At 31.3% G+C, this 14,646-nt stretch overlaps 3 protein-coding genes across 4 annotated transcripts; 2 read left to right on the top strand and 1 right to left on the bottom strand.

The window, feature by feature from the left end:
- Positions 1-3,095: 3,095 nt before the first annotated feature.
- On the bottom strand, positions 3,096-6,095 carry LOC6640865 (U3 small nucleolar RNA-associated protein 25 homolog). Its single transcript, XM_023175108.2, has 4 exons — positions 5,873-6,095; positions 5,659-5,810; positions 4,887-5,606; positions 3,096-4,820 (listed from the first exon to the last, which is right to left on the bottom strand). The coding sequence occupies exons 1-4, from the start codon at positions 6,013-6,015 to the stop codon at positions 3,679-3,681; spliced, it is 2,157 nt and encodes a 718-aa protein (XP_023030876.1). The 5' UTR covers positions 6,016-6,095; the 3' UTR covers positions 3,096-3,678.
- Positions 6,096-6,458: 363 nt separating this feature from the next.
- LOC6640864 (probable transaldolase) lies at positions 6,459-8,942 on the top strand. Its single transcript, XM_002063749.4, has 3 exons — positions 6,459-6,670; positions 7,770-7,893; positions 8,041-8,942. Exons 1-3 carry the CDS (start codon positions 6,580-6,582, stop codon positions 8,813-8,815), a joined length of 990 nt encoding a protein of 329 aa, XP_002063785.2. The 5' UTR covers positions 6,459-6,579; the 3' UTR covers positions 8,816-8,942.
- Positions 8,943-9,474: 532 nt separating this feature from the next.
- LOC6641002 (guanine nucleotide-binding protein G(s) subunit alpha) lies at positions 9,475-14,555 on the top strand. 2 transcript variants are annotated; one of them, XM_047009776.1, is made up of 9 exons: positions 9,475-9,590; positions 11,309-11,790; positions 12,186-12,282; positions 12,476-12,596; positions 13,238-13,366; positions 13,442-13,621; positions 13,697-13,821; positions 14,196-14,278; positions 14,358-14,555. In XM_047009776.1, exons 2-9 carry the CDS (start codon positions 11,512-11,514, stop codon positions 14,502-14,504), a joined length of 1,161 nt encoding a protein of 386 aa, XP_046865732.1. In that variant the 5' UTR covers positions 9,475-9,590; positions 11,309-11,511; the 3' UTR covers positions 14,505-14,555. The 2 variants fall into 2 exon arrangements, with proteins under 2 accessions (XP_046865732.1, XP_002063784.1); XM_002063748.4 differs by having other exon boundaries at positions 9,477-9,590; positions 14,205-14,278.
- Positions 14,556-14,646: the final 91 nt, after the last annotated feature.

Here is a 14,646-nt window from a genome sequence, read left to right as displayed (position 1 = left end):
TCCTTTTTTCTCCTTTTTCTTTTGGTTTTTTTTAGGTTATCTTTTTTTTTTTTTGAAAGATGAGTGAGGTTTTTGGTCATGGAATATATTTTGTAACTGGTGAGATCGAATTTGCGGATTTTTTAACTACAACTTTTGAAAACACTTTCGACACACCAAACTTCTTGGATGTATATATATGTAATTATGTATATGTACATATGCTTTATGCATTTTTTCAATTATAAATTTTCATAAGTACTTTCAGGAGCGCGCGGTACTTGTTTTTTTTTTATATATTATTTTTGTATTATTATTTTTCAGTTTTTGGCAATTTATTTTGGTGGGTAATATCTTGAATTTGGTTTTTATTTGGAATGGATTTGGGTGTAAAAAAACACTATAGATTTGATTGGAATTGTTGCAATAAATCAACAAAACTTACAATTATTATTTCTAATAAAAATTCCGTTATTATATAATAATTTTTTTTGTTTTTTAGTCAAAAAAGACCAAGAGCTAACACAAAGATCGCGCTATTATAACGATCAACGGCAACTGAAAGCAAGGAGAACGCTGTCTGATGAGAGTGTCTATTTGAATTACAAAATTCATATATTTTGGCAAAATTCCCAAAACTACATACACTCTCTATTTTAGCCCGGGAAAATACTTTTAGCACGCACAAACTTTTTGAGCACTTATCCGACCGACTGTTGGTGGTTGCGCTCGTGTGTTTTTTTGTATCTTTTCATAGGGAAATATACATACATACTCGTATGTATGTTTGTATGTTCGTCCCCACTGTCGCTCAAGTATATACATCTATATATACACACACACAGATTTCGATATATCGAAATATACACAGATCTAAAGATCTATAGATATATGTATAGGCAAATTTATATGTATGCATGAGTATTTTAAAACTGCACGTGTATACGTTTAATATTTAAATATGATTATTTATAAGTCGTACAGCATTAATGATATTAGACTTATAGAATACGTTTGTAACATATTGATTAAATTATCCCGTTATAAACTATACACAAGATTTCAACTTACAACTTACTTAGCAAATTTTTAAAACAAAATTCACATGCAAAATAGGCTTTAATTTTATGAAAATCTAGTTAAAACTAGAAATTTTTAGAAAATACTTTTCATAAAATAATTAGTACCAACTTTTTTTTTCAAACATTTATTTTTAGAAAATCGTCGTTTGATTTACAGTTGGAAACTACTAAATACTGTAAGCAGAACTGAATTGATATTAGAGTTAGGAGTTGGAGCAAGTACTTAGTCCAAAATTCGTAAGCCTAGTCCAACATTAGGGGTAGTTTGACCGTTATGCGAAAGTGCGGTTAAATAACAGAAATGGAGTGAAAATAGCCAAATGATAAGCCGTTCAAAATAAAAAGGTGAATAGCTAATAAAATGGTTCTTTTTTTCTTCAAATTGTTCTTAATTCAAAGTTAAGCCCACTTTGGGAATAAATATAAGTAAAATCTAAATATTTTGATCAAGGGGTTATTAACAGATTTACAATATAATGCTATGTTTGGGTCAAATTTGATCAAAATCAAAATGTCAGTTTCTCAATGTCTGGAACCAAATTCATTTAATTTTGATTAATTTATATATATGTATATTTATAATATACATAATTTTGCGTAGTGCAAGTTCATTATCATAATTAATATACCCATTTTGTAGAGGTATAACAAATAGACTTTTTCACAATAAAGGCTTCATAAACCAAAAAAATATATATATATATAAAAAAATACATTATTAAACCCCAGATAATATAATATAAATAAACCAATTTCTAAGATATACCTTAATTTATTTGTTTTATTTATACTATTGCTGGGTGGTAATTGCAAATTCCGACTAACCCTTAAACTTAAATAATCACAGGCCTAGTGTAATGTAGTTTAATAATTTGTAAAATATAATAAAATAGTATATAAGTAGCTTAATCACTAAAATTTGGGGAAATTTGAAAACTATTGTTTTGCAGGGTACAAGTAAATCGTGTTGGTAGAGTGAGAATAAAATTAATTTGATTGCCTTTTTGATATTTGCTAGTTTTAAGCATAGACAAACCAATGCTGCAGTTTTGGTGGAGTGAGCTAAAATAGTCTTGTAATGTCATTATAGTGCCTCTCTCTCTCTCTTTCTCTCTATATATCTCTGAAATAGTTGGCAAAGAGCTCTTTGGTCAGCTCTTTGTCTACACAGCGGCACATGGTCCAATGCTACTGGTACAAATGTCTATAATGCATCCATAAATATATATTTATGTACCATTGTAACACTTTACCAAAATATATATGTATATGGTAAATTTTTTTTTTATTTTTTCATACATTCAGTTATGTATAAGTAGAAAGTTATGTATAACCCATAAAATACAGAGATAAAAACTTGTAAGGTCCTTAAGAATTATGCATTTACATAAAGAAATTGATCGATTGAATTGAATACATTCAATTATCAGGTTTCTATCTTATTGGTCCCAGGATTCGTAACAATTATTCGGGTTCAATAATTGGACATATGAAAATTTGTGCAGTGTATCGGACTGTCTTTAAGAGGTTCCTATATAAAATACGAAAATAGACTATGAACAGACCAAGAACAAATATTTTTCTTTTTTGGGGGCAACGTATTTATGGATCTAAACAATAGAGTTGTACGAAAACCTCCTTAAAAATAGGATTGAGTGGTGAAAGTTTTAGAGATTAACATTAAAGGGATACGCAAAACTTCGTCTGTCTGGACCAAACACTGTATATATGTAGCCTTGAAAAATTTTCCTATTTCACATACATGACATTCGGTCACAGCGGTGTCTGACATACTCTTGGCGTGCACAGAAAAAAGAAAAAAAAAAAGAAAATATTATTAGAAGGGGCGGAAAGAGACCAAAGACCAGAGACAAGGCAAACTTGTCTGCCTACATAACAGAAGGGGAAATTCATTGGTTGTATGTAGCTCTCGAAATCCCTAATATCTAGGTGTACATACGCTTGGTTGGATATAGGTGTGCTCATAGCCACGGCTGTTGACACTGATCAAGAAGATAATACAAAATATGCTCCTTTTCTTTCCCCTGTTACATAGACAAGATATGTATATATTTGGCAATTTCAATTGTTAGCTAAAATGAAAATATATTTTTGAGCTTTTGTATAATGTGTATAATAAAGTGCCTAGTTGTTTCTAAATGGATTATAGATCAATATTAACGATAAAAAAAAATTAACACTTTGTATCACTTTTTAAATTTGCTGCAGACAATTTTTCTAATCATGTCAAATAAATCAATATATCTCAACTTATATAACAAGAGCTAATAAATGACTGTTATTTAAACATTTGTTTAAAAAAGAACTCTAAAAAATACAATTATACGCTATAATTATTAATATTCATTAATAACATATTATTTTTTTTAATAATATTATCTTAATTGTTAATTTTTGCTCTTAAGAATCTTACGCAAAATTTGCTCTAGTTGGTTTGAATATAATTGTGCGAAGCAAATGCCACAATTTCTTACTACTTTTATATAAAACCCATTTTCTTTTAACTCTTGCTATATAAAGAACGTCATATTTGTATATAAAAGACATATAAATAATTAAAAACTGGTTTACAAATAATATTTTATTTAACTAAAGTTCATTTCACATTTGCCGTTGAGAGAACGTATGCATTTTTTTTGCCTGTAGTTAATCTTACAGAATTTTCGGAACCAACTATATTACTTAATGTAAGCAGATCATATTTGGTATATAAGATTTGAATACTCATCGAATCAGCCATACCATCACGTGGATTTTGATTAGATTCAAGCATTAAATTAATTAACTCCGAATAGAAATTTGGAAAGTTAGGCGGTTGATACATAATCAGATTACGAATACCTTTGACTCGAGTACGGCGAAAGAAGTGTGCTCTCTCCGAGTATAGGAGAATCGGCGCACCGCTGTGAAAGAATATATCTCTTGCTCGAGAGATCTTTTCCTTTTTGGTATATTCGCTTATCTGTACAAAGCTGACCATTTCATTTTTCAGATAATTACGTAAACGTACATAATCAAAATAACTGGGCACATATAGCATACAATGTGAATTTCCAGATTTACTCAATTGTGGCATAATATGTTGTTTGAAATACTGGAAACGATCATCAAATGCCGATTCCATATCGGAGCAAGTAATGCGACGAAATACCTGCTGAATTGGTGTTAGGACATTACGAATATCACCATGTTGAATGATATTCGTTATGCGTACTATTCCTTGATAGTTTTTACATTTATTGCTAAGCACCGCTCGAAACTCTGGCAGTTCGTGGGATGAGAAAAATAAAGTTTGACGATAGAAACGTGATGATCCGCTTAGACACCAGGTTCTCACTCGCTGGCAGTTCGTATCGGGCAATTTTTTGGGCTGCAGATGCAGATGATCCAGTGTGTAGAGTAAGTTTTCCCAATTCTGAGCCATAAACAATTCAGCCTGATCAATGATAAGTAATTCAATAGATGTCAAGAAATCAAAGTCATGCTCCTTGTCGGTAATAAGCATACGCAGTCCCAAAGGTGAAGCAATCAGTACATCCGATGAGCTTATATCCGCGAAGAGTGACATTGATTTCTTACTAAACCTGATGCCCAATCTAAAGTTGTCATCTGTATTGCCTTTGAACGTCTGTTCATAATCAAATGGCTTTGGATTCGTTTTCGGAAAATAAATCGTATTGCCAGAATAATCCTCAAGAAACCGATCATATTTTGCTATTGATGCCTTTCGTTTTTGTTCTGTGGACAAAATAACTAGTTAGTAATTTTCGATAATAAGCGTATATGTACATTTAAATCATTTACCATCTTGCTGCCCATATAGCAGGTCGGCTAGATTGTTTACTATTGCCAACGCAGATTCCCTAAAAGGTACAACGAATAAAACCTTCATGCGCTTCAATCCTTGATCTCTATAAATCTCTGGTATCGAGACTTCGCTCGGCGGTAATTTCAATGACTTTGCTAAGGCTGCAACCTTTTCGTTGTTGCGTAAAATCAAAGACCTGCTCTTCAGCATATGATTGAGAGCATGGAGGCAGTAGACGAAACGAATTTCCTCACTATTTTCATGCGATCTCTGGGTATAATACAGGTCCTGATATCTGTTGGCTATATTAAACAGATTTGACTGTAGGGCAGAGAGTGGTAGTTTCACATTGGCACATAGGGATTGTTTGACCTCTAAGCTCTGAAGTTCGGAACGAGTGGTAATTTTATGAGGCGGAGGATAATCAGACGATTCCGTATCAGAGTTTAGTTGAGGTATCTCGATTTTTAAATTGCCAATTTCGGACCAATTAGTTTTAATTAACTTGACGTTTTTCGTCATCAACTTATCAATGTCTTCCGATGATAATTCAAAATTGAATCGTTTTGAAAATGAATTGTAGATGTCCGAATCCATATTTATTTCCTCTGCATGTGGGTCCTCCTCATCATTATCCGAATTGCCATCTGACGATGGAACAATTAAATTGTCATTGTCCTTGCTGTCGGTTTGTAATAGATTTCTCTCAGGCACAGCTAAATAGTTAAGTATTAACATTGAACATTCAGAGGCAATTTAAATACCCACCTGTTGTACTTATATGGTTATATCCAGTAACAAGCTGCTCATAGAAGCCAGTTTCACTCTCAGCCACATCATCTTGTACTGAGGGTAGAAGGCTGAGGGCTGCTTCAATTTCAGTTCCATTACTGCTTGACGTATATTTTGCATTAAGGAGTCTGCAGAAATAGACATTTGGTTTTAATTTAGTATTTCTTAATTTAAAATTGATATGCATTACCTTCCCTTCCTATGGGACTCTTCCATCTGCTTGCTTCTCTGTATGAAGCTGTTGTTTTTGGAGAACTGATCATTTCTACGGACTGGAGGCTTCTTCTCATACGGTTGTCCTCGTTTTTTTCCATATGGCTGCTTTTTCTTCATTTTGTGTTGACAATGCTAAAGGCTTTTAAAATAAAAACAAAGAATAATAACAACAGTCGGTTGCACGTGGGTCTGGAAATATTCAGATATCGATATTTAAGCACGAAGTATCGATAATTATTTGCTGTTCAGTGCTGACTAATTCCAAATTGTATTTGATTATTTCAATTATTATTTTGGACAAGGACCAAGTTTTGCGGGAAAATTAAAAAACAATGTGTTTATGTAAAATCGTTTTAATTTGTTTTGCTTAATTATTTTTTTTAAAGCCAGTGAAACACTGTTACTTGCCTAAGGAGTCTGAAAATATCCCAACAAGCGTTGTGAAATAATTTGCGTCTTTTATAAAAATAATAATTTGAAATCAGATATCTAAAACTTTATGAAAGTTTAAAAAAAATTCTTCATTCAAAATCACTTAAAACCGAAAAGTAACTGAATAGTTTAAAGTTTGTTGGAAAGTAGCCATGAAGTAACTACTGTTAACACTGGAGTTTAATACTGGGAGCCGGCTTTAAATACTGGGACCAACGAATCTATATAAACAAGTGTTCGTCGTAGAAGATGGGAAGTGATCAAAAAAAACTTAAAATGTCGGTCTTACAACAGCTAAAAAAAGTTACCACGATTGTAGCAGACACTGGTGATTTTGAAGGTATGTACATATATTGCCACTTTCGGCAGATTTGTATCCAATTTACATCCATAGATTTCATTCCCATACATCAATATAATAGTGTAAAACAAATATAAAAAAAACATGCAACAGGTTTCACATTTTTTTTTTATCAAAATTATTCAAATTAAAAAGTATTCCACGCTGCTATCTCTTGTCGTCAAGATCAAATAAAAGTTAAAACCTGAAAGTGAAGCGTCAAGCTGACTTTATTTTGACCTTATTGTATTTGACCGCTGAAGTATGTATTTGAAATTGATAACACTAACACTTTTGAAAGCAATGACATTCATTACTATATTGATGTACATATATACAAATATGTACATATATCATATACAAATGTACATCGAAAACCATTCACTTTTATGAAAAAGAAATAGTTGACCCGTAACAAAATTTTTATAATGAAATTGTAAGTCTACCTCGTGTTCAAGGCATTTACTATATAAACATGAGCGTATGTACATACATGTATGTACGCACACACTTTCATACTGTATGTATGCATGTATGTACATATGTATGTACGCGTCTTAATTACACAGTCGTACACAAGTGATACCAAGCAATAAAGTCCGACTGCAATGTTTATTTAAACTTTTATTTATTTATACTCAAATGATGGCTGTGCTTCGAGTTTCACGTTTGATAAAATTTCGCTATGGCGTAAACATAATATCACATAACATAATATGATCAATAAGTCTGGGTTTGAATCTAACAAAAATAACTGCGAAATGTGAATAACACTAATTATCAAGTTATCTTTTCAAAAAGAAAAAAAAATTGAAATAAAGTATTCCAATTATTCTTAACTTCATGAAGCTCTTATTTCGTTAATTTTATGGAGTATTTTATAAAGTAATGTCGTTCAATCCGCATTTCAATCTTGTGAACTAAATTGTTTGCCAATTTTCTTAAAATAATGCGATGTATACATCATAATTTTGTTCATATTCGTTTTTGGGCGTAAATTATGTTTATTTAAATTATGTATATATTATCAGCAAACAGCAGGACATCGTCTTAAATAATAAATAATAATAATTCATATTATTTATTCCTTATTTTTCAGCGATTAACGTCTACAAGCCCACCGATGCCACGACCAATCCATCGCTTATCCTGTCAGCCTCCTCCATGGAGCGCTATCAGGGATTAGTAAAGAAAGCCGTCGATTATGGAAAATCTAAGCAAGGGTAAGTAAATTTTTATAATATATGTACACACATACATATGTGGAGATGAATAAATCTTAATTGACTTGCAAAGACTTGTGTGATTTCACCAATAGCAATATAAGAGTATAATTTATTTAATATTTCCTCAATAATTTTTATTTGCAGATCTGTGGAAAACCAAGTAGCGGAAGCCATGGATTACTTGTGTGTGTTGTTTGGAACTGAAATTTTGAAAGTTGTCCCTGGCAGAGTTTCGACCGAAATAGACGCCCGCCTTTCATTCGACACCAAGAAAAGCGTGCAAAAGGCCCTCAAGTTGATTGACTTGTACAAGACGTTGGGCATTAGCAAGGACCGCATTTTAATTAAACTGGCCTCGACATGGGAAGGCATTAAAGCTGCGGAAATTTTGGAGAATGAACACGGAGTTCATTGCAATCTGACACTTCTGTTCTCTTTCGCCCAGGCAGTAGCCTGCGCCGAAGCCGGCGTCACACTAATATCCCCATTTGTTGGCAGAATTTTGGATTGGTATGTGGCCAATACGGAAACGAAAAAATTCGAGGCTTTGCAAGATCCCGGCGTAATTTCTGTTACAAAAATTTATAATTATTACAAAAAGTTCGGCTACAAAACTCTAGTTATGGGTGCCTCATTCCGTAATGTGGGTGAAATTAAAGCATTGGCTGGATGCGACTTGCTTACGATAAGCCCAGCATTGCTAAAGGAATTGGAGAACGAAAGTGAGACGGTTACAACATATCTGTCGGAGAGCAATGCTAAATTGCAGGACATTGAAAAGATCTCTGTCGATGAAAGTAAATTCCGTTGGTTGCTTAATGAGGATACAATGGCAACTGATAAATTATCAGAAGGCATTCGAAAGTTTGCGGTAGATACTGTGAAATTAGAGAATTTAATTAAAACTTTCATTAAGTAAAAAGATCCCTAAGTACACATTTAATCAATGTAGGGAAGGAATTTTTTTTGGTGTAAGTTTTTCTGTGACGTAAATTTGTAATGAGTATATAATTTTTTATTTTTGAATAAAGAAGCCATAAATTACATTTTATTTATCTTTTGTAAAAGCTCGGTTTTTATCTCATTATACTGAAAAGTTCAATTGAAAAAAAAATTGTAACTATATTTTAATTGAATTTAAAATGTAGTATATAAAACTTATTGTAGACCACAATTATTGGGCGCTAATTTTTAAATCTTACAACGCACAAATGAGTCAAAAACTTATGTAAATAAAATTTTGAGTTAACAGACTGGTAATCTAGCTATCGCCCCTATTTTGAAATTGTATTTTAAAAGCATAAGGTGGTTTGACAACGAGAGACAATTGCTGAGCAGGTACCGAGTTTTACTATCACTTTCTTTTCATTATCAGTGCGCAGGCTCTTTTAAATAAAGAGAAAGTGCGCAGCTCTCTCGTATTACTTGACTGGCATCGACAATCGAATAAAGTGTTGATAATACATCACTGCTTAAATACCATCACTATCGATTAAATAAGAGTATCGAACATGGTGCACCTCTAGGTTGATACATAAAATAAAAAAAATATATAAAAAGTGAGTTTAGTGGTATTGAAAATAATTTTTTGAAGCTTTTCTATTCGTGTGGGATGATAAGAACAAATAGACAGGCATTGATAAAACGAAAACCAATTTACCTGAATAAATTGAGAGTTGTCATGTATAACCAAGGTAGATTTTCTGTGCCCTTTAGAAATTTCCCGATATCGCGTTTTCTTAATTCTCAGTGGTTTTGTGTTTTAAGTTAATTAAATGCTGCCTATATGCAAAACAATTTTCGGCAACTCGCGATAAATGTTAAATAATTAAAAATCAAATACACACTCCTTGAAGTTTCTTCAAGTGGCCAAAAAGAATAGCAAATGGATATATATATATATGTATATAAATTTGTACATATGTATGTGCATGTGTATGCTTGAATTTATATGCATACATACATACATGCAAAAAAGAGAACTTGACATACCTAGATGCGTATGTATGTATGTCTGTATATGTATATAAGTAGACAAAAAAGATGTGTACACACATCCATTCATACATATTTATGAATATATATATATTATAATATTTATATATCTACATAAATATATATTTGTGTGTGTGTGTGTGCGCGATTTTGAGTAAAAGTATTTCTGGTAGACAGCAATAAAAAAATTCTACGCACGCATACGTATCGATGTACACATATACATGTATGTATGCACATACATACTTAGGTACACACACTATCCCCCGAATTCCCATTCAAAGTTGAAGTTTATAATAAAAAATTTTCTCCTGTCCAATGAACAAAAATATGTTTAAGTATAAGTATGTTTGTAAGCTGGTATACATACAATAACACAATTTTGTGTGTTTACTACTTTTACAAAATTATGTTGGTATCTACATACATTCATACATACATATATACACATACATACATGCGTACATCGGTGTATGCGCAAAATTCCACCCACCCACTTCTTCACCTGTTACTCTGATGATTTCTAATGCATTGCCTTTTTTTTTTAATGGGAGGAAAGAAAATCGGTTAATCCGCAGCAATGTTTGAGGCATTAAAAAGAAAATGTTTAAAATATTTGAAATGAACGGTTGATATTATGATTAATTTGATTACAATTTTACATCCATATAAATAATTGTCAAATACACAATGTATGCATACATACATACATACATAGATATATATATGTACATATGTACAGTTATTTGAAAAATAATAGGGATACCCTTTGAAAAAAAGGAATACCAGTGTGTTTTGTTTAATAATTGTTTTTTATTTTAAAGTTCAGTTGTCATTTTGTTTTAGTGAATTATATAAGGATTTATCGTAATGAAATTAATAATTTAATTTAAAAACTATAATTTTTGTTTTCTACGAAAGTGTGTGTATTTATTTTAGGGTATGCCAACATAATTAATAATACTTCTAAGGAAGTTCAATAAAAACAATTACGAATAACTATGGAATATTAATTACAAAAATCTGACAAGAAACATTTTAATCACAAAAATCCCAATAGGCTGGGCAACCTATTCTGCGATCGACTTAAATCCGATCATAATTATAATAATCAAAATGACTTTAGAATTCAATTATTTTAACAGAAATATTGCTGTTTTCTTGCTGTGGATTTTTTATATCGAATTATAATAATAGTTACTTGTAAAACGTATTTCTTTGACTAAAAAGTCATTAATTAAAATCCAAAGAGAATCTAAATAGGAGCTCGTAAAACTGAGGCCTCAACTTAGTTTGATTCTTTATTTAAAACTAAAAATATCCTTGATGCAACAGAAAACGGTCTTGAATATATGTATACTACTTAATGGATATTTAATATTTGAATATATTTTTTACAAATTTATTTAATGAACAGCTTAGGCCCTTAACGTGGAAGCTCTGGTAGCACTCTACTAGTCACTGAGGGGTTGGAGACGTTGATTGTACATAGGAAAATTGTGTATAAATTCGACAAACTCAGTTATACTGGAGCAAAACGGAGAAAATACAAGGGGTGCCGAGTCACCCGACGCCAACCAGGAAAATCGAGCAACGTGTTGGTGGACACCTTGGGCTGCTATGGGTTGTTTTGGGTCTCCAACCTCAAAACAATCATCGGATGTTAACTCGGATGATTCAAAAAGTCAAAAGCGCCGAAGCGATGCAATATCTAGACAGCTTCAAAAGGATAAACAGCTCTATAGGGCCACACATAGGTTACTCCTACTTGGGGCTGGTGAATCTGGTAAATCAACCATAGTCAAGCAGATGCGAATATTGCATGTCGATGGATTTTCTGAACAAGAGAAAAAACAGAAAATTGATGATATTAAAAAGAATATTCGAGACGCTATATTGGTAAGTATCTTGCAAAATCTATTTGTGTATATGATAGATACCATATACCATTAATCATTATTATTTCACAGGACTAAACGAAATTAAGTATTTGAATTTAAGCTGCAATTTCTTATAAATTCAGTTCATCGGTTTTTGTTAAATATTTTTTAATTTTCCCAGTTCTTTTATATACAATATGTAGTTGCAAAATATACAAAAAGATAAAAATTAACAATTCGAAGATAAAAAAAAAACAAAATATGGATTACGTAATCTTAAACTTCCCGAATTTATTTAGATTACAAAGTTTAATACATAATGCTATGAAAGATATAATTTTAAAAAAATTTTAAAAATCTTAAAACCCTTAAAATTTATAAATAATTGAATTTAAATATTTTTTTCCATTTCAGACTATTACAGGAGCCATGAGTACACTTAATCCACCTGTAGCTTTAGAAAAAAAAGAAAATGAACCCAGAGTGGAATACATTCAGGATTATGCCTCTAGTAAGTAATTTACCCTTGTTTATTTAAATATACGCCAAGTAGAAATTGCATGATGATTAGGTTTTCGAATAGTTTAGTTTAGTTGTAAAAGAAGACATTAGTCTTTAGTCAAAATTAATCCAAAAGACGAACTTAATTTATATTTAAGAATATCGTTAATGCAAATTATTTAAACACTTTGCTTTCTTTGCAGGTCCGGACTTTAACTATCCTCCTGAATTTTATGAACATACAGAAGAACTATGGAAAGACAAAGGTGTTCTTCAAACCTATGAGAGGTCAAATGAATATCAATTAATTGACTGTGCTAAATAGTGAGTATATTTTAATATTTGTCTTCTATCTAACAACTTCAATGATTAATATAACTAAATAATATAAGTTATCAAGTGTGTATGGTCACAATTTAATTATTTTGTACTTGAAAAGTAATAGTGAAGAAATGTCGAAGATAGAAGATAGGAATTAGTTGCACAAAACTATTTGTTTTTCTTCTTAATTATTTGACTTAACTATTGGCTCAGGATTCGTATGGGAGCTGAGACTTAATTTGAGCGCGAAATTCAATTTGACTTCTGGCAATAAAAACAAGGATCGTGTGTTAATTAAATCGTATGTTACTAAATATTGCTAACAAATAATACTCATGATATATTAGACAGATCGAGTATCTTCCCATTTTCCATGTAACATTCGATATCTGCTCTGAAACCCATCCCTTTTGGTAGTTTCCTTTAGAACTTGAGTAGGCTTGCGCTTGAGATTATGACAAGAATGTGGTCTCTGATAAGTAAACTAACTTCAGACTAGGCAAAAAATCAAATTAAATATTAAACATATTGTAAAATTGCATACTAATTAATCTAAAACTTATTTGCTAAGTGCTAAGCTTGAATTCTAAAGGATTTTGTTTATGAGTTTTATATTCAATTGATTTTTGTATATTCCATTTAAGCTTCCTGGATCGAGTAAGCACAATTAAGAATCCAAATTATACACCAAATGAGCAAGATATACTTCGGTGCCGTGTTTTGACTTCTGGAATATTTGAAACAAGATTTCAGGTGGATAAAGTAAATTTCCAGTGAGTACTTAAATTTTATTATATAACCATTCCATTTGACAGATGATTAATTAATACCATTAATGTGTCTTCTAGTATGTTTGATGTCGGAGGACAGCGAGACGAACGCAGAAAATGGATTCAATGTTTCAATGATGTAACTGCTATTATATTCGTAACAGCATGCTCAAGTTATAACATGGTTTTGCGTGAAGATCCCACTCAAAATCGGCTACGAGAATCTTTGGATTTATTTAAAAGTATTTGGAATAACAGGTAAACTTTAACTCTAATTTTGATTTTTAATTTATCACAAATTAAATGACATTTTACCTTATTCTCTCTTAATAGATGGCTTCGCACGATTTCTATTATACTATTTCTAAATAAGCAAGATTTGTTAGCAGAGAAAATTAAGGCTGGAAAAAGTAAACTGTCGGAATATTTCTCCGAGTTTAACAAATACCAAACGCCAAGTAAGTGCCATTAGCATAATACCCTCGCAATTATATTTTATTGAAATATTAGAAATAATAAATTTAAAGTTATCCCAATCAACGCAAACCCCAAGCAGACTTTTCTTAAGACTTAATTTAACCAGAATGGAATTGAAAGTATAGCAAAACAGAATAAATATTACAGTATTAAGTGATAGTAATTATTTTTGCTATGCTACTCTATTGAAGACTGGTTGTAATTAACTGATATTTCTATGATTTAAGAAAAGTCTGAGGATTGAACAACAAAAAGAAAAACATTTTAGTACCCAACAAAATTAGATAAGGAGAATACATTAATAGATTTTTGTTATGCACATTAAATTGCAATGGTTTTTTCCTTTACTCCGCTGTCGATACAGGTGACGCAATAATGGAATCCAATGATGATCCAGAAGTTATAAGAGCAAAATATTTCATACGAGACGAGTTTCTGGTAAGTGGTCCAATCTGTTAGATCTATTTGACTTTAATAATTTATAATCAACAAATTTTTTTCTTTTATTTTCCCTTAGCGTATATCAACTGCTAGTGGAGATGGTAAACATTACTGCTATCCACATTTCACATGCGCCGTTGACACGGAGAACATAAAAAGAGTTTTTAATGATTGCAGAGACATTATTCAACGGATGCATCTTCGTCAATATGAATTGTTATAGGTTATCCCTATCGCCGTAATGCAACTAAATAAAAGTAAAGAAAAATATTAATGACTTACTGTTTTAAATATAATTATCAAATGTAATTTGTATTTGAATAGTCCCTTGATTAAAAGAAAAAAAAATTCGCTGCATTTAGATC

The sequence above is a fragment of the Drosophila willistoni genome (genome assembly GCF_018902025.1).
Source record: "Drosophila willistoni isolate 14030-0811.24 chromosome 2L unlocalized genomic scaffold, UCI_dwil_1.1 Seg168, whole genome shotgun sequence".
NCBI lineage: Eukaryota > Metazoa > Arthropoda > Insecta > Diptera > Drosophilidae > Drosophila > Drosophila willistoni.
The sequence above is the reverse complement of the archived record's forward strand: the minus strand, read 5'-3'. Positions and strand labels throughout refer to the sequence as shown.

Excerpts from the sequence above, each read along its gene's own strand:
- LOC6640864 (XM_002063749.4), top strand. The coding sequence starts at position 6,580 with ATGGGAAGTGATCAAAAAAAACTTAAAATGTCGGTCTTACAACAGCTA. Across the intron at positions 6,671-7,769 it reads AGACACTGGTGATTTTGAAG|CGATTAACGTCTACAAGCCC; the intron begins GTATGTACATAT and ends CTTATTTTTCAG. Across the intron at positions 7,894-8,040 it reads TATGGAAAATCTAAGCAAGG|ATCTGTGGAAAACCAAGTAG; the intron begins GTAAGTAAATTT and ends TTTTATTTGCAG.
- LOC6640865 (XM_023175108.2), bottom strand. The coding sequence starts at position 6,015 with ATGAAGAAAAAGCAGCCATATGGAAAAAAACGAGGACAACCGTATGAG. Across the intron at positions 5,607-5,658 it reads TAACCATATAAGTACAACAG|CTGTGCCTGAGAGAAATCTA; the intron begins GTGGGTATTTAA and ends TTAACTATTTAG. Across the intron at positions 4,821-4,886 it reads GCTATATGGGCAGCAAGATG|AACAAAAACGAAAGGCATCA; the intron begins GTAAATGATTTA and ends TTTTGTCCACAG.
- LOC6641002 (XM_047009776.1), top strand. The coding sequence starts at position 11,512 with ATGGGTTGTTTTGGGTCTCCAACCTCAAAACAATCATCGGATGTTAAC. Across the intron at positions 13,367-13,441 it reads GTGGATAAAGTAAATTTCCA|TATGTTTGATGTCGGAGGAC; the intron begins GTGAGTACTTAA and ends TGTGTCTTCTAG. Across the intron at positions 13,622-13,696 it reads AAAAGTATTTGGAATAACAG|ATGGCTTCGCACGATTTCTA; the intron begins GTAAACTTTAAC and ends CTCTCTTAATAG.